Here is a 20,116-nt window from a genome sequence, read left to right on the forward strand (position 1 = left end):
TCTGAAAAAACATTTCTATACATTCCGCGCATCAGCTAAAAGTTGAAGTAACTGGTCACATACACCAACACTTGCAATGTAACCAGCTGGAAACCTGACAGCAAAGGTATCCTTTTTTGAGATGTTTTCGTCACAAACTAGAAGTGAACGTGCGATGCTTCCCGCCACTTCCATGCCAGTTTAATTGATTGGCTGCACTTTTTTGCTCATTAAGTGAAAAGTAATGCCTCTTTTGAGTCCGATTCCCACAGTCCTATTCCAGCACACACAACTGCCAGCATTTTGCAACATTTCTCCATTGACTGCAGATTCTTGCGCAGAATAGTCGCCTAGGCGCTCTCGAATCTGGCTGATCTCCCTTGTCAGAGCAGAATTTGGCCAACATTTTCTCCAATTTTCTTTTTAATTTAGTGTTTGCCACGACTAGGCCTAGCAAACTTGCCTCAAACTGGCACCGAGGCTACTAACACGGCTAGTTCGCATTCTCTAGCCTCACATGAAAGTTTTATCCGTGCAATGCCCGTCCTGTCTTTGTTCCCAATATAATGTTCTTTACATTCTTATTGCAATTGGTAAAGCATTTTGTTAGGAATGTAACGAATCACTGAGAAGCAGAGAACCTCTGAAATAGGAGACTGTGATCAACCTTTTGATCCCGAGGAAAGCAATCCGCTAAACACGAGTTTGGAAGCAGAAATGGCCTTTGAACAAATTAAAGAACAATATTACCATGCAGTTCATAATTTGAGGGCTGAATTAAAAGCAAAGGAAAGTGAACTAAAACATCATAACCAGTTATTGAGAATAGATTGACATAGAATTTTCAATAAAATTATGCGTCTCATTGTATTCTGAGGCAGGTTCCATTTTGTGCCATTTGGCTTTTTGGTTAATATTAGATTGATATGAAACGGTTGAGGTTTGAGACTCTGACGGCGCAACATTTCCCTAATCAGAATGAAATCTTTTCAGTTTCTAGTTTGTTTTTGTAAGATACTGTATTATATTCGGATACCCGATTGTTAATAACCACATAAGTATATGGATGAGAGAGGTATGGAAAGGCAAGGTCCGGGTGCAGGTCGATGGCCCTAGGAAAAAACGGGTCGGCATAGACTAGATGGGCCAAAGGGCCTGTTTCTGTGGAATTGAGCTCTATGACTCCATACACTCGGTGGCCACTTTATTGAATGCACATGTGCACCTGCTCATTAATGCAAATATCTAATCAACCAATCGTGTAGCAGCAACGCAGTGCATAAACGCATACAGGCAAGGTCAGCAGGTTCAGTTGTTTAGACCAAACATCAGAAATTGGGAAGCAATGTGATCTAAATGACTTTGGCCGTGGAATAACTGTTGGTGCCGGACGGGGTGGTTTGAGTAGTTCAGAAATTGCTGATCTCCTTGGATTTTCACGCACAGCAGTCTCTTCTAGAATTTACAGGGAATAGTACGGAAAAAAAGGAAATCCAGTGAAATGAGAAAATTCTGAGGAGAATAACCGGACTGAATCAGCTGACCGGAAGACGGCAGTTAACTCAAATAAGCACGTGTTACAGTACAGCAGAAAGGCATCTGTGAACCTTGAGTGGCCGGGCCCCAGCATCAAAGATCACGCACATAGACTCAGTGTGTCCATACTGTGTATGTGCATTGTCTATTGCACTCTATTCGATTAGACTGCATGTGTTTACACAGGTGATATCTAGAGCTCCCATTGCATACAGATCACATTATTTAGAACGTATTCTAAAGATATGCGTGGAGTGAAGGGGGTTCTCATCGTTTGACTAGATTTCCTCTGGGCATTTTCACCCTAGGTATATAGGTCATCCTCCCAGCACACAGTGGGCAAGGGCGTTCTTATCATCAGGATCAGCAGAGAATACCTAGGAGGGAAGTGGCATAAAGGAATGTCTGAAGCACATTAAGGGGAAACGTGTGTGGCATGTCCTCTTGGTGAAGCTGTGACTTAGTCTGCCCTGATCCAGACCAAACATTCGGAGCAACTCTTTGAAAAAAAGACCAAAAAAAACTGAAACGTGCCGCTTGGGAATTTGAAAGAAAGAACTTTAACTGTCCCGCCCCTCGCTCTCCACACACAGACAGAGAAAATGTCCAGATTATTGTTTAATTAGAAATGACAAGCTCTGTTGTTCTCAGTTGAAAGCATATTGTACTCGACTTTTTCTGAGCAAATGACAGATTGCTGACCCTGGGATTGTGGAAATATTCGTAAACACAGCAATAACTTGAATAAGCATAGCTGACCAAAAGCGGTTGGTGGCTGATTTACATAAACGTATTGGAATCTTGGAATTTGGGCTCCTCATCTCTTCGGAAAATATCAGTCTACTTCACTTTCTCTACGTGTCACTGCACACGATAAATACTCGCGTTTGAATAAGTCGCCGCATCATTAGTGCTGGTATAAAATATTCCGGGCATATTTTCTTCTCGAATGGTTTCGTGCCACTCAAACCGCTTAACACTTTCAACGACGTATTTTCCTTCCTCTCGGTGTTTTCTTTAGTGCGCTACTATTTGAACGAGTAAGTGCGATGAGAAAGTTGAGCATAGACAAAGTAATGGGAACCAGATGTTAACTAATGCAGGAGTGCAGTTCAGCACGTCGATCATTTTAGACATCAGCCAATGAGAGGGCAGAGAATGGGGCATTCCTGCCCCTCTCCTAGGGTTATTGGCTGCAGGGTCTGCGGCAGTTCCGGGGTTAAAATTCCACTAAAGATCGAGCTATAAAACCGGGAGATCAGCGCCCCTAACAGCTTCTTTCTTTCTTTTCTTATCCACCCGGGAACAGAAATATTCGTTTCCACAATGCAAGGAAAGAGATTCGTTTTACTTTTAAAACTTCACTGTATTCTTTGCTTGGTTTCTGCAATTCAAAGAAAGGATCTTTTTCCGTTTGGTTCACACGCAGGGGACCTTACCCTTCAAGAAGGCGACGATGAAACCTCTGCAGTTATAAGACTCAAAAGCCCACTTGTTTTCTATGATACACACTTCAACAATCTTTACGTAAGTTTGCCATGTCTATTTAATATTAGGCCCGACTGCAAGCAAAAGTTTCGAGACGACCTCGCCCCAAATCAGTGGTTTTGGAGTCTTATCTATCTATAGGTGTGATTTTCATGGACATTTGCCTTATGAAAATTTAACCTATTTTAAGTGTACAAAGCAACCTTCATGGAACGGTTCCAGTAACGGGATCAATGGATATTTATTCTCTCGTATGGGGACACTGAAACGAAATTGAACCTTGGAATGCTGTTTAAACCTGGATTAGAGTTTACTCCTTCCAGAGTCTCAGGGGATATTGTACGTCGAAGCAGTAACTGCCCAAGAGCAGCACTGTGATTCAAAATAGTTTGGACTGATGCAGCCGGTAAGTTTAAGAGCAATTACTATGGGGAAGGCATCGCACTGACAAACGGTTGGATTTTTTTTTATCCACAGGTAGGGACGAACGGTATCATTTCCCTGCAAGATTTGCCCAGGGAGACGCAGTATGTAGATGATGGATTCCCATTCGATTTCCCGGTGATAGCGCCCTACCTGTCCGACATCGACACAAGTCGTGGCCGAGGACGGATTTACTACAGAGAAGACGATTCTTCAGATACTCTGGACCGCGCCGGCCAAGAAATCAGGAAAGCCTTTCCCCGGAGCTCAGTCACTCCAACCAACACTTTCATCGCCACTTGGGAGAACGTGGCGCCTTATGAGGAAGTGACGCGTTCGACACCCTCTTCTAACAGGGTAAGATAGTCCAAGAACGTTGGCACTTTATTCTGGAGTGTTTTCCCCTCAACTACTGGTGCCTTAACTGCCAGCTGTGAACCATGTCTAATACTATTGCTATAAGCGATATTTTGTTTTGGAATTAAAGCCGTTTGGTAGGAGAGACCCAAGGGTGCTTTTCGCTAAAACGTCCATTTCATAAGAGAGCCAGGGTGGGGAAGGGTAGGAACCAAACTCAACACACAGCAATTACAGATCTCGCAGTATTTGAGACGTGAATTATATTTGTCTTCCAAATCCATATGTGTTTTAAAACGTGCTGCATTAATTTTCCAGTACTGATTTTAGGCAGTCATTTAGCATACGTGCATTTTATTCTGTTTTCGTTTGAAAATACGATGCAAATACATGGAACGCTTACATCTCTTTTTCCAGTTCAACACCTTTCAAGCGGTATTGGCTTTTGATGAATCAAATTCCTACGCAATTTTCCTCTACCCGGAGGATGGCTTGCACTTCTTTGGGACGCGTCCAAAAGAATCCTACAATGTTCAGATCGAGTTACCCGCTCGGGTCGGCTTCAGCAGAGGAGAATCAGAGTACACACAATGGAGACGAGAAAGTTCCTATTATAGTATTACCACCAATGAACAATCTGTTAAAAATCTCTATCAGTGAGTACACTTCATTCATGGGTATTATTAGTGCTGACCTTTTAAAATCCCGCCGCTGTTTTGTCTCTCTATTGCGTGCTTATTTGACCAAAATATTGGTTACCATTTTGTTCTCTTTTTGCACAACTAACTTATTTTAACTTTTATCCGGCACTGTGCTGCCGTTGGGAACCAAATTTCATGACGAGTCATTGGAAGCAAATCGGATTCTAAGATCTACTGGAATTTTAATTGAAGCTCCTCCTCCAGAATTCCATTTTTTTTGGGAGGGGGAAGATTTTATTTTCCCATTCCATTTCTGTGGGCTTCCAGGTTGACTGAACATCTCCGTGTCGGGGTCTGTTGACATTCAGAGTATGGTTAGGAGGGTACAGGGTGTGACCCTTTCATTGTTCTCACTGGGCATCTGGGTTCTCTCAGCGAGCGAGTCTGAGATTCTCAGTGCTGCCCTTGAGGTTCCTTTTGCGTCATGGGTCAGGACCTTCCTTAAGTTAATGAGGTTGTTGCTTTCTTTTGTCCCAGGGGGGTTTGGGAGCATCCTGGAATTGCTTCCTCAGCTTTAAACTCTAATAGCTAAACTTTAGAAATGTATGTAGCAACTGAGCTCATTACTTTTGAATCCTTTAGGAAAGGCAATTCAGGTACTCGAGGAGTATGGGCTTTTCATATTGGTGGAACTTCATCCTTCAACAATATAATGCAAGCAAAATTCAGCGGGGAGACTTCAGGAGAGGATCATATTGTTACTTTGGATAGTTCCTTGAGAGGTCCAGTTATCCCTGTTTCACAGGAATCTGATTATGCAGAAAATGAAGATTACAGGCACCATTATGACAATGAAGAGTCTGAGTACACACCCTCCATTTCCATGGCACCTCATGGAAGAGTTGCTGGTATTCCCGATGATCCACCGTATCCAGATGCAGGCATTATTCCATCCTATCCTGAAGGCTATCCCGAGGCAGGCGTCATGTCATCATATCCCGAATCTGGGGCTTTTTCATCGTACCCAGAAAGAGGCCCTGAGGTTGGGACCAGGATGACGTACCCCAATGGATACTCAGAAATTGTGCCTAGAAATCAGTTACCAGTTACCTCAGGCAGACATGTTGTCAGCGTGGATGAAGATGCAGAGCTTGGCACTGGTGGTAAGTGGTTTGGAAAGTTGATTTCAAGTACTTCTCACTTCATTGTGACATAGGAGGCCATTCAGCCCATCAGGGTTTTGCTAGGGTTCAGATAAATCCTTGTCACTGGCTTCCATCTGGCCCATTTGTTTATACTGGCCCGTTTTTATCCCTCTGATTCTATACAGGGGGCTGTATACATCAAACACTTAACCAAAGAACTGCCATGTCTTTGGGCTGCTGACAGAAACTGCAGCACCCAGAAGAGAACTTGACAGTCACAGGGTGAATTCTTCCTCATGAACATTACTGGAGGTCACTGGAATTGAGACAGCTGCACCCCTACTTTGTTACTCCACTGTAACCACAATATTAAAAGTCTGAGTGATATTTAATTTACATAATGTACAGTATCAAATATTAGTTTAAACAGTACTCTTTTTGATAACTATTCTAATTGCAAAATAATAGTAAAAGCAGTACTGAAAGAATTATTTGTAGAAATGCCGGATGGGACTTGAAAACTTTATAGCTATTCCAGAGGCTTAGTGATGTGCTGGATTTCCAAATCAATCAGAAATTAATTATAATAGTGTTATCTTTAATAAGAGTTTTGAACATTTTTATATGAATTCTGATGGAAATACTCCTTGTCCTTCAGTCTTTACTTACAATACAGGTTCAAAGGAAACTTGTGAGAGAAACCAGAAACAATGTTCCCAGAATGGCTACTGTACTGATTACTCTAGTGGATTCTGCTGCCATTGCCAGTCTGGTTACTATGGCAACGGAAGGCAATGCCTACCAGAAGGTAATTTTAAAAATAGAAAAGCAACTAAGTCAATTTTGAATCTTTTTAAAAGACTTGTGGAAATTGGACCAGCACACTTGTACGATGTTTGATTTCATTTCTTTTTTCAGGTGTTACTCAGCGTGTGAATGGAAAAGTAAATGGAAAATTAATGGTAGGAGACAGTCGAAGGCCTGTGGAGTTTAAGAATGCTGACCTGCATGCATATGTAGTTATAAATGATGGGCGATCCTTTACAGCAATTAGCCAAATTCCTGGGTTAGCAGGCTGGGCCATGCAATCGTTGTCAATAATTGGAGATCTTTTTGGATGGCTGTTTGCTTTGCAGCAGCCAGGCTTCAAAAATGGCTTTAGCATTGCAGGTAAGTGAACCTACATCATTCATTTCAAGTGGAAAATTTTCAGACCTGGGAAGTGAGAGAAATAGCAAGTGCATTTGTTAGCTCCTGATACTGACTCATTTAATAGTTCTTCTTCAAAAAGCCCACCAGGCAATCGAGCAAAACCATACCCCCAAATTGTTTAGTGAGCATGGTATTGGAGGGCACTGCTGTGGTACACATAATATTTCAGACATTTAAGCAGAAGATTAATCTAATATAAGTTGAATGCTGTATGACAGGGGTCACCAACCTTTTTTGCATCGCGGACCGGTTTAATATTCACAATATTCTTGCGGACTGGCCAACCCTGGGGGGGGGGGGGGAGAGGCAGGTGTTAATCACGGCCAGAATTTAGGTGATAAGGTCACTTATAAGTGGCTAATACACTCCATTTCTTTTCTAAAAGGGTTTATCTAACAAATTTAATATTAAACACACAGCACATATTTTCCTCACATGAATATAGTGATGTCAATTATAACTCATTCATAAGTCAATAGCATCACAACATTTTAAGTAACGTTTGGATATTAAACACACAGTGCATATTTTCCTTGTATGAACATATAAAATCGTTGCAACACACCAATATCGTTGTACCAGTGGGAGCCTGCGACAAGACGTTTCCATCGAGGGGTGATGGGAAACACGATACTCAAAGGGGGTTCCTTATGTCCAGTCTATTCTGCAATTTAGTTTTCTGCGCTTGCTTCTGTCCCGCTTGCTCACTTTTTTTTCACTCAAAAAACTCAAAGGGTCTATCCTTAAGTTCAGGGTGCTTAGACTCAGGGTGCTGAAGCAGTTTAGAGGACTTCATTGCCTCATTAGACAGCCTCCAGGCCTGAACTCCAGCCTCCTGCCTTCCTTGTAAGATCTATCGGCCGACAAAAGTTTGTCTCGAGGGATGACTTTCAGTAGATCGCAGTGAGGAAGCTGCTCTGCTACTTACGAAACCCTGAGCCGAAATTAGGTTGTCTGTGAATACTTTAGCACCGGGTTCCCCATGAACATTCGGTGTGGTAAACAGGTTTAGAGGCGTTGCCCATCTGTCCGTGCTCCAGGCCAGTAACAATGGCACTTCCCACCGGCCGCGCAGGTATCACTGCATTTAGGCGACTGATGACCTCGCGTGGGTTCAAATTCAACAGTGGGTGTGACAGGGAATGAGGAAAGGTGCAGCTGACTCATATCGTTTCATATCACCAAATCATGTTGTTTCCTCATGGCCCAGTAGCACATGGTTAGCAGCCTGGTGGTTGGGGACCGCTGCTGTATGGCACTGATTTTAAATGACATTTCGAAGTAGAATACTTTAATATCTGTGCGCAATTGTCCCTTGAGGAAAAGATATGAAATAACCTGATTAGAATGTTAACCTACCTTTCTCAACCACGTGTTAACTGTTATTGACAACTTTTTAACTTATCTAAATTTTAATCTTTTTTTGTTCCATTTATTTCTCTGTACCTGGGTGAATATAGTGCACTTGTCACTTATTGTGTTTATAACTGCAAAGTTATTTCTGCACATGAGGTACCACAAAATAAGAGGTCAGGAGTATTGGGCTTGGGGAATTGGTATATATAATATACCAATTATATATAATAGTGGTATTGGCTAGCTGAGGGCATGCATTTAAAAAGCACATGAATTTCAGAATACACCCAAAAATGTTTATGCTACTGTACAGTGATCATGTGAGTGGGTTTGGGGAGCGGTGGATAATATCATGGCCCTTGTGGGGACATCTCCCAATCTCCTGGTGCCACACACATGCAGGAAGTGCCATGCTGAAGTGCAAATTATTGCGCCATGTCTCCAGAGTTGACTGTTGGACAAGATGAGCTGGGTGTAATTCTTTGCTCCTGAACATTAATCCATGCTCTGTGCTAAAACACACTTGAGGCATGAGCTTATTCAGCTGTGCAGAATGAATATAGTTTTTAGAAAAGAATAACGTTTTTCAAGAGTGACTGGTGAAAGGCCGCCTCTGGCAGACGGGTTGCAGAGTTGAGGTCACAACTGGATTTGTATTGATCTTATTGAATGGAGAAGTAGGCTTGAAGTACCATGTAACCTCACCTTCCTGTTTGTATGTACATTTTTAATAGTATAGTACAGGAATGTCATCTGTGCCTATTTATGCAAATCATATATCCTACATTAGGATTGCATTCCTATCATACCAATCTGAGATCTGTTGAAATACTTCTTAAACATTGCAGTCATGTCTACCTCTACCAATTCCTCTGGCAGCTCATTCCTGATCACTGGCACCCTCTTGTGTGAAAAGTTTTTTTTATCTCTTGCACCCCCTACCTCTGATCTTTAAATTTCTCCCCTCACCTTAAACCTGTGTCCTCTGGTTATAGATTCCTGACTCTCCTGTCCAGGGAAAGATTCTGACTTATCTGTCCTATCTCTGTTCCTTACAATTTGATAAATCTCCTGTAGTATCACCACTGTGCCTCCTACATTTCTGTGTGAATAAGCCCAGCATATCCATTTCCTTGTAACTACAGCCCTGCAGTCCAGACAACAGTAATATTCTCCATTAATGCATGGCATCTACTTTGACATGGGGAAGAATTTCTCACTTGGTTTGGGCAAGAATTCTTGGTTTTTGAAATGGACAAAATAAACTGTAACAAATGTAATATCTCAATGGTTAATCAATTTCATTGCATAACCTAATTTTTGCAATTTTCTGTAGGTGCCAAATTTATTCGCAATATTGATATCACCTTTTTTCCGGGCAATAAACAGTTAAATATAATACAAATAGCTCGGGGTTTGGATGCACAGAATTATCTCAGTGTCACTACTGAGATTGAGGGAGAGTTGCCCGATATTGCTGCAGGAGCTTCAGTCCAGGTCCAGCCATATAATGAAGTTTACTACCGTTCCAGTTCTGGTATGTCAATATTAAGTTTTGTATGCAGTAATGCTTTTTGAATTTCCAATTTTTTATGAGAAATTTTCAATTTATGTGGGTCCTTTAAAAAAGCCTACTGCTTCACTATTTGTTGAATTGTACCTGAGCAAGCAATTGCTGAAGGTTTTCTCCTTAAATGAAGCTTTGTAAATGGTCAGTACACCTCTGATTTTGCTTTGCATTTTACAAATGTAAATTCAATTGCAGATCTTGGTAACTTTGTTTCATTCATTTACAATATGTAACTAAAATCAAATATTGTGTCATTTCTCAAACTTCCCCCATGCAGCAATTACCTCTACAACCTACAGAGAATATTCTGTTGAATCTGGGAATGGTGAGACACAGAGACTCCGTTACCAATTGAAGCAGAACATTACCTATTATGACTGTGAGCATGCACCAAAGACCATTCCAGAAGCCCAACAACTTGATGCAGAGCGTATATTTGTTTTATATAATCAGAATGAACAGGTGGTCAGATATGGGATGATCAGCCAGATTGGACCGGTCAGAGGTAGGTGATATATAGGCTGGAATCTGTTTTTGTATTGTTCTCTTATTGTCTTTCACAAAGAATAACGCATTGCAATTCACATGGATTCAGAATGGCTATTCTTTAATCATTCCTGTCCATTTTTCTTCACTTTTAAGAAATCAGCAGGTTAAAATGAATCTTAAGCAACACTTGCTTGCACCTGTTGAGGCGGAAGCTTTGCTTACTTGATCATCCAATGTACATTTTCTTTCATAGCGGTGACAGAAACTATAGCATCAAGCAAGCTATCTGACCCATAGCTTGTGATTGTTTCAGCATGCAAAAGAAGTACTTGTTCATGTGTAAAAACAGTAAACAGACATTCAATAAAGGCAGTAGGCAAGAAGAGAATTTGAATAATGATCTTACATCAAGGTCTCTGGAAGGGGTGAGAAAGTGACTCAATATGTCAAATCCTAACAAAGCTCTTTTCACTCTAAACAAGCAAGTGAAATGGCCCCAGGCTGAAAATCAACAGTTCAAACTAAATGCTTGAGATGTGTCTGTTGGGTGAAGCAGATCACAAGCTTGATAGCATAAAACACACATTTTCTTTTGTAGTGTTGAATTGAGAATAGGAGCTAACTTTGAATATTGATAAAATCTTGGTTTATTCGTAATGGAAACAGTTTATTAATAGTTATTTATAACTGCTATGTCTTTTTCTGCTGCAAATTCTACTGATTAAGATTTCTTTCTAGTGCATCACAATGAATTATTTCCTTTTTCAGCTTTTGGCATAAAGGGGAAGAAATTGCATTGGCGATAAGAGAATGGCAAATAGATGTTTTGTCACATTTTATGAAAGAAAACACGAGAAAACTTTCAGATGGTGGAAGACTCCAGGTTAATTCTCGGGGGGACCAATAACCTTTACCCTCAGGTTTTCAGAAAAATGTGCCTGTGGAGAAAGTGCATCTAAGATTTTAATCTAACATTCCATACATTTTAGAATAGCATCCACAGATGAGAAGGTGCTCCCACTAATTAAGAAGGATGGAAGAAAATGCCAGAAGCATAGACCAGGTAGTCTGACATCAAAAGCGGGACAAATATTGGAATCCACTTTGAAGAAAGTGGTAAGAGGAGAGGGCAGTAGTTGGAGCTGAGGCTAGCTAAATGGCAATGAAGTGGCACAAAAGATTTTCAAACAAAATTGAAGTACAGGGCAGTACGGTAACGTAGTGGTTAGTGTAACACCATTACAGTGTTAGTGACCCGGAATCAATTCCCGTTGGTGTCCGTAGTGAATTTGTACATTCTCCCCATGGCTGTGTGGGTTTCCTCCAGGTGCTCTGGTTTCCTTCATATTGCAATGGATTAGGGGTTAGTAGTTTAATTGGTCATGTGGGTGTAATTGGGCAGCATGGGGTCTTTGGCCTGGAAGGACCTGGTACTGTGTTGTATCTCTAAACCAAAAATATAGATGGTATTGAGTATAATTATAATGGTATGAGTTTAGGATTTCTGAACAAAGTCGAACTGCATGTATCCTTTTTTTTGGGCTATGAGCCTGTTATGAATGGTGTGCCACAAGAATGACATCAAAGCCCTAGACATTTGCAATCTTTTCTCGATGATTTGGTGGAGAGATATGTAATATCCATTTTTCTGATATGAAGCTAGATAGAATTGTAGACTCTGAAGGGCTTTGGGGGAGATATGGATCTGTAAATTGCGCAATGTATGGCAGATAGAACAAAGTATTAAAATGAGGTCATGTGGTGGAAAAAAAGTCTTATTTGAAAAGTAAGAATTTGAAAGGAGCTGATTTTCAAAGGAACCAAAGTGCCCCTATACATGAACTGGCTCAAAGTTAAAGTGTAGTCATATCAAAGGTTAAGACTATAAGACATAGGAGCAGAACTGGGCCATTTGGCCCATCGAGTCTGCTCTGCTACTCCATCATGCTGATTTATTATCCCTCTCAACCCATTCTCCTGCCTTCTCCTCATTACTTTTGATGCCATGACTAATCAAGAACCTATCAACCACCGCTTTAAATATACCCAGTGACTTGGCCTCCACAGCCATCTGTGGCAATGAATTCCAGATTCACCACGCTCTGTCTAAAGAAAACTTCTCTCATCTCTGTTCTAAATGGGTGTCCCTCTATTCTGAGACTCTGCCCTCTGGTGTTAGACTCACCCACAATACGAAATATCTTCTCCATATCCACTCAATCTAGGGATTTCAATATTTGATAGGTTCCAATGAAATCACCCTCATTCTTCTCAAGACCAGCAAATTCAGGCCTCGAGCTCCTCATTCATTAACACTTTCATTCCTGGAGTCATTCTCATGCACCTCCTCTGGACCCTTTCCAATGCCAGCACATTTCTTAGATAAAAGACCCAAAATTGCACATTATACCCCAGTGTGGTCTGACCAATGCCTTATAAATCCTTATCATTATATCTTGCTTTTATTCTCTAGTCCTCCTAAATTGAATGCTAACTTTGCATTTGCCTTCCTTACCACCAACTCAACCTGAAAGTTAACCTTCAGGGAATCCTACACAAAGACTTCCAAATCCCTTTGCACCTCTGATTTTTTTTTAATTTTTCACCTTGTTTAGAAAATAGTCACCACCCTTATTGCTTCAACCAAAGTGCATGACCACACACTTCCTTATACTATATCTCATTGCCATTTCTTGGCCCTTCTCCAAATCTGTTTATGTCCTTCTGCAGACTCCCTGTTTTCTCAGTACTATCTTCCCCTCCACCTTTTTTTTTATTGTCTGCAAACTTGGCCTCAAAGCCACCAATTCCATCATCCAAATCATTGACATAAAACGTGAAAAGAAGCTGTCCCAACACTGACCCCTGTGGAAAACAACTTGTTACCGGCAGCAAACCAGAGAAGGCTCCCTTTATTCCCGCTCTTTGCCTCCTGCCAATCAGCCAATCTTCTATCCATGCTGGTATCTTTCCTGTAGTATCACAGACTCTTATCTTGTTTAGCAGCTTCACGTGCAACACTTGTGAAAGGCCTTCTGAAAGTTCAAGTAAACTCCCCTTCATCTTCTATCCAGTCTGTTATTTCCTCAGAGAATTACAACAGAGGTCAGACTTCAAATTCCATTCTTTTGCTTCACTTAAAGAGTGGAATGACGTTTGCAATTTTCTAGCCCATAGGAGCCATTCCAGAATCAAGATCATTACTAATGGCTCCACAATATCTGAAGCCACCTATTTCAGAAACCTGGGGTGTAGTCCATCTGATCCACCTGTCTTATCTACCTTCTAACTTTTCAGCTTCCAAAGCATCTTCTCCCTAATGGCAACTTCTGTCCCCTGACGCTCTTGAATTTCAGGCATTTTGCTAGTGTCTTCCACAGTGAAGTCTGATACAATAGACAAAAGCTTGCCCGCCATTTCTTTGACCCCATTACTAACTCTCCAGCATCATTTTCCGGCAGTTGAATATCTGCTCTTGTCTCCCTTTTATGCTTTATACAGCATATCTGGAAAAAGTTTTCGCGTCCTCATTGATGTTATTGACTAGCTTACCTTCATATTTAATTTTTTTTTCTTTATGCCTTTTTAGTTACCTTCTGTTGGTTTTTAAAATCTTCCCAAACCTCAAACTCCCCATTAAATTTTGCTCTATGATATGCCTTTTCTTTGGGTGCTATGTTGGCTTTGACATCCCTTGTTGTCATCCCGCCTTCAGAATACAGTCGGCCCTCCGTATCCGCAGATTCCGCATTTGTGGATTCAACCAACTGCGGATTAGGGTTAAAAAAAACCGGAAGTTCTCTCCCCAGCGCTCATTGTTTGAGCATTTTTCGCCTCGCATCTCGTTCGGTTGCTACTTGTGTGCACCCTTTGTTTCAGTGAAAAAATAGCTCCTAAAAAGCAATTAAATGGTCAAAGCTATTCCTCAAAGGCTAAAAGGGAGCATAAAGTATTGTAATCTAGAGATGATTAAAAGTATCATTGTTTGAGCATTGTTCGCCTTGCATCTCGTTCATTTGCTACTTGTGTTGTGAGCAAGAGGAGAGAGTTTAAGGTTAGTAAGGGATGACTGGCTAGCTATGTAAAGCACTACAGCCTCAAGAACTTGAAAGGTCATGGGAGAATCGACATCGGCTGATGCCGAGGCAGCATCAGCGTTCCCAGAAGAGCTATGATGGTTGCATCTGTACTGAACACGTACAAGCTTTTTTTCTTGTCATTATTCCCTAAACAATACAGTATAAAAACATAGCATTTACATTGTATTAGGTATTATAAATAATCTAGAGGTGATTTAAAGTATACGGGAGGATGTGCGTAGGTTATATGCAAATACTAAGCCATTTTGTATATGGGACCGGGGACCAAATCCCCACGGATACGAAGGGCCAACTGTACTTCCTTTCCTTTGGGATGTATTTATCCTGTAACTTCCAAATTCCTCCCAGAAACTCCAGCCATTGCAACTTTGGCCAGCTCCCCTCTCATGCCTCTGTAATTCAGAATCAGGTTTATTATCATTGCATGTGACGTGATTCCTTTTATTCCACTGTAATACTGATATATTGACATTGGCCTTTCTCCCTCAGATTACAGGGTGAATTCTATCATATTGTGATCAACACTTCCTAAGAGTTCCTTACCTTAAGCTCCCTAATCAAACCTATTTCATTACACAATACCCAATCCAAATAGCTGATCCCCTAGTTGGTTCAACCATGAGCTGCTCTAAAGAGTCATCTTATAGGCATTCTGCAAACTCCCCCATTGGGAAGATAGATTGGAACTGAACCCCAATCTACTGTGTATTGAAATCCCTCCACGACTATTGCAACATTGCCCTTTTGACGTGCCTCTTCTACCTCCCATTGCAAATTGTACTCCACATCCTGGCTACTGTTTGGAGGTCTCCCAGCAAGGTCTTTTTACCCTTGCAGCTTCTTAACTTTACCGACAAGGATTCTATATCAAGTCACTTTTCATTGTCATTTTAACCATAAATGCTGGTACAGTACACAGTAAAAACATAACAATGTTCCTCCAGGACCATGGTGCTACATGAAACAACACTTGACTTCAGACCTACACGGGACTACATAAAATGCACAGAACAGTGCAAGACAGTGCAATAATTAATAAATGACAATAGGCAATGTAAAGGGCAAATTACAATATAATGAATGATGTAAATGTAAACAATGTTTTAGCAGGAATCGAGAAAGTAATGAGCAAAAATTGCAAAGGGAGTGGAGGGTGTGTGTGTGTGTGTGTGTGTGTGTGTGTGTGTGTGTGTGTGTGTGTGTGTGTGTGAGACTTGGGGGAAGAAACTGTTACACAGTCTGGTAGTGAGAGCCCAAATGCTTTAGTGTCTTTTGCCAGGTGGCAGGAGGGAGAACAGTTTGTATGAGAGGTGCATGGGGTCTTTCACAATGCTGTTAGCTTTGGAGATGCAGCATGTGGTGTAAATGTCTGTATTGGTGGGAAGAGAGACCCTGATGATCGCTTCAGCTGACCTCACTATCCGCTGCAGGGTCTTATGATCTGAGGCGGTGCAATTTCTGAAACAGGCAGTGATGCAGTTGCTCAGGATACTCTCGATACATCCTCTGTAGAAAGTGATGAAGATGGGGGTGGGAGATGGACTTTTCTCAGCCTTCTCAGAAAATAGAGACGCTTCTGGGCTTCCTTGGCTATGGAGTTGGTGTTGAGGGACCAGGTGAGATTCTCTGCCAAGTGAACACCAAGAAATTTGGTTCTCTTAACAATCTCTATGGAGGAGCTGTCAATGTTCAGCGGGGAGTGGTCGCTTCATGCTCTCCTGAAGTCAACAACCATCTCTTCTGTTTTGTTCACATTTAGAGACAGGGTGTTGGTTCTGCACCAGTCCGTTAGCCACTGCACCTCCTCTCTACACTGAATTGTCATTCTTGCAGATAAGACCCACCACGGTCATGTCATCGGTACACTTGATGATGTGGTTTGAGCTGTGTATTGCTGCACAGATGTGGGTCAGCAGAGTGAACAGCAGTGGACTGTGCACACAGCCCTGGGGGGCCCCCATGCTCAGTGTGATGGTGTTGGAGATGCTGCTCCCGATCCGGACTGACTGAGGTCTCCCAGTCAGGAAGTGTATGATCCAGCTGCAGAGGGAAGTGTTCAGGCCCAATAGGCTCAGCTTTCCAATCAGTTTCTGAGGGATGATTGTGTTGAATGCTGAACTGAAATCTATGAGCAGCATTCAAACGTAAGTGTGTTTCTTGTCTAGGTGGGTGAGGGCCAGGTGGAGGGTGATGGCAATGGCGTCATCTGTTGAGCAGTTGGGACAATACGCGAACTGCAGGGAGTCCAGTGAGGGGGGCAGCAGGGTCTTGATTTGCCTCGTGACGAGCTTCTCGAAACACTTCATGATGATGGATGTGAGTGCAACGGGACAGTCGTCATTGAGGCAGGACACTGAAGACTTCTTTGGCACTGGGACAATGGTGGTGGTCTTGAAGCACGTTGGAATGACGGTGCTGCTCAGGGTGATGTTGAAGATGTCAGTGAGAACATCTGCTAGCTGGTCTGCACATCCTCTGAGCACTCTACCAGGAATATTGTCTGGTCCAGCAGCCTCCGTGGGTTGATCCTCATATCAGCCACGGTAAGACACAACACCCTCTGCCTGCCTACCTGACTTTTTGATACAGTATGCATCCTTGAATGTTAACCTCTTCCAGGTTGTGTTCAGAATTAATGGAGGAGGCATTCCACAAAGCAATTGCACTAGCTATGGTTGGCCCCTCTACAGTAGAAGAGATTGTTTTCTCCCTGAAGATAGTGAAGCTTTGGAATTCTACTTGATTTAGTGAGCATATTAAAGAATCTATATATTTGGATATTCAGGAAATCAAAGCATATAGGGTCAGAGCAGGAAAGTGACCAGCCATGGTACTTTTGAAAGACTTGTTGATTTATTTATCCTGTCAGTTGGTGTGTATTAGATTATCAGTGACAAGATTTTGATGGGTTCAAATTGTATGGACAGTGAAAGGTAGGAGTAGTCCAGTAATACCAAAAAATATATAGATGCGAGTTTGGCAAATATTGCAGAGATAGATATATTTAACAGTACATGGACTTGTGATTAAAATCTTATCCTCTAACAAATAACACAAGGTCTAGGGACGTTGGTGAGAGAATCGATTTGTACCAATCATTAAGTAGTTATTTATATTTATAGCTGCACAAATCCCATTTTATTTCCCCTCTTCCTCTCCCCTCTAAGTTATACCACTCACTTACACAGTAGGGACAATTCAGTGACCAACCCCACCACCAACTGGTACATTTTTGGGGAAATGGGAAGAAGTAAGAGCACCCAGACGAAGCCTGTGCAATCACAGGGAAGTTGGAAACTTCATACAGATGGCAACAGAGGTTGGGCAACTGGAACTATGCAGCTGCTGCTCCTTAAGTTGTACCTCTGTGCTATCCCAGTTGAAAACTTTAAAAGAAATATTGCCTCCTTTTGTTAGGTGGAAATGCTCGCGGCTGATTATCTTAGCACTGATTCTACCTTTTTTGTGCCATTTCATCATCTATGATGAAACAAGTTGTTCCATCTGCCAGTGATCTATTTAATCAGCCATGTATTGAATCCCCTGTTGTGTAAGCTAATGACCAACCACTACACACACTGTTCTCCACTATCAGCATTTTGAAATGATTGTTCACTTTACAGCTCCCTGGACTGCTCTTTCATCCCTATCCACTGTTCCCCTTTATGTGACACTTTGCCATGCCACTGCAGAAGAGCAACTTGTGCTTTCAGCGCCCCTCCCCCCCCCACCAACCAGGAATCCAAGTGGTCTTTCCAGGTGACATGCATTTGCCCCAGTCTAACGTACCATATTCTGTGGTCTCCTCCGCTCTGGATTGGCCAAACACTGGTTGGGCAATCACTTTGTGGGGCACTGGCTCTCACTCTTCAGGAGTCAGCGCTAGCTGTTCATCGCCAACTACTTTAATTCCTTATCCAGCTGCCGATCTGAGTGTGGCCTCTTACTCGTTTAAAGCATGGCTCAGTACTTGCTTTAGAAACTTCACTGATTTTGTCTTGCATAGCAGCCTGCAAGACTCGACTAAATCCCCCAACTTTTGGTAACCTCACATGATCTATTTGTTTCGGTATTGGTCTCTTTTCGCTTCTGACCTTTTCTCTTTCTTTCATTTGTTTAGTCTGGCCTGCTGGGCATATCTCATTGTACAGATTATAAATACTAACAACAGAAACTTTTAACTGCTTCTTACTGCCACATTAATTCACCTTTGTTCCCTCCGTTGCCCTATCTCATCTTCTACGTGGGCTAATTTCACATTTCAGTTTTTATCATGTCCCATTGACACTGAAATGTAAAGTTTCTCTTTCTATGGATAACAACACACACAAAATGCTGGAGGAACTCTGCAGGCCAGGCAGCATCTATGGAAAAGGGCAAACAGTCAACGTTTTGGGCTGAGACCCTTCATCAGGATTGTTTACTCTTTTCCATAGATGCTGCCCAGTCTGCTGTGTTCCTCCCGCATTTTGTGTGTATGACTTTGATTTCCAGCATCTGCAGGTTTTCTCTTGCTTGTCTTTCTATGGATGTTGTTTGACCTTTGGTGTTTCCAGCATTTCTTGGTTTTGACTCCAATGAAGGTGCTTCCATGTCTTTTAAGTATGATTTAGCTGGTCTCTTAGAATTGTATATATTTTATGATATTTATTCAATTATTTTACCTTTTTCAAATATTCTGCACAGATAACTCCAGGCCCGTACGAGTAAATCCGTGTCAGGATGGAACCCACGGCTGTGATCCAAAAGCACAGTGTTACCCGGTGAATAACCACGATCACATCTGCAAATGCACACCAGGCTATGAAGGAGATGGCAAAGTTTGCACAGGTACATGAAGTAATGGAGATGCAAATAATTACAACTGCTGGAACCTGGAGGAGCTCAGTAGATAAGGTGGCGTCTGTAGTTGGAGATGGAAAATCAATGTTTTGAGTTGAGATCCTTTGTCTGTGGAATTGGCTGTCTATTTCCCTCCATAGATGTTACCTGACCTGTTAAGTTCCTTCAGATTTTTGCTATATGTGAAATAAATATAATATTTTTGTTCTACAGTACTGTGACCCTTTCTGAACATCTTTTAGTTTTATTTCATTCTAACTGACCGTTCTTGGACAAACGCTGAAAAAGGCACATTTGCATCTTAGGTCCTTGAATGCCATACAGAATAAAATAGTTCTTTGTGATGTGTAGGCGCACATTGTGAAATAATTTGGTCCCACAGATGTCAATTAAGTTAGTTGTGAAATTAACTCCCACTAAGAAAGAATGGGGAACAAGATTGGTACCTGAAGTTGTGCTACAGTAACATTGCAAAATTTTATGTACATTGATGTTAAATTTGGATTTTATCAATGGCAACATAACATTTCTACTCTAAGTCTTACAAATTGGGGTGGATCATGTTTCAAATAAGTTTTCCCATGTCCAAGATTATGTACTTTTCTGTCTGTGGCTGCTTTGTCCTGTAGAAGCTTTTTTAATGGATCATAATGAGTGTCAAGCATGGGTCAATGAAAGAACTGACATGCTTTTGTTTCCAACATTTGCAAAAATCCGTGGCATGTAACCTTGAAATATTAAATGGTGAATAGAGCAAGTTTATTTCGTAGTACTCCTTGCAGTATTGACCTTGCTGTGGGCCTCTAGTCCTCTGAGACTACTGGAATAGCTTTATCCTTGCCAAAAATAATATTCTATTTCAACATAATGGGAGGCTTAATGGATATTCCATTGTTTAAAAGCCTGTTTTGGGGTAAGAGGAGCAATGCGTTGTGAAGGAAAAAATCTGAGAAAACATCACTGTCCAAGTTAATGGTT

General features: G+C 41.6%; 1 protein-coding gene across 2 annotated transcripts in view; it reads left to right on the plus strand.

Annotated features, from left to right (window-relative positions):
* Positions 1-2,650: 2,650 nt before the first annotated feature.
* nid2a (nidogen 2a (osteonidogen)) overlaps positions 2,651-20,116 on the plus strand; it is a 157,311-nt gene continuing 139,845 nt past the window's right edge. The window contains exons 1-9 of one of the 2 annotated variants that reach the window (XM_059958023.1): positions 2,651-3,042; positions 3,481-3,783; positions 4,201-4,439; positions 5,067-5,587; positions 6,228-6,377; positions 6,488-6,739; positions 9,474-9,674; positions 9,985-10,212; positions 18,983-19,126. In XM_059958023.1, the coding sequence (XP_059814006.1) occupies positions 2,842-3,042; positions 3,481-3,783; positions 4,201-4,439; positions 5,067-5,587; positions 6,228-6,377; positions 6,488-6,739; positions 9,474-9,674; positions 9,985-10,212; positions 18,983-19,126 (2,239 nt within the window). In that variant the 5' untranslated portion in view covers positions 2,651-2,841. The remainder of the gene's footprint in view (positions 3,043-3,480; positions 3,784-4,200; positions 4,440-5,066; positions 5,588-6,227; positions 6,378-6,487; positions 6,740-9,473; positions 9,675-9,984; positions 10,213-18,982; positions 19,127-20,116) is intronic. The other variant, XM_059958018.1, reaches the window with a different exon arrangement.

Source organism: Hypanus sabinus, chromosome 2, assembly GCF_030144855.1.
Source record: "Hypanus sabinus isolate sHypSab1 chromosome 2, sHypSab1.hap1, whole genome shotgun sequence".
In the NCBI taxonomy this organism is placed as follows: domain Eukaryota; kingdom Metazoa; phylum Chordata; class Chondrichthyes; order Myliobatiformes; family Dasyatidae; genus Hypanus; species Hypanus sabinus.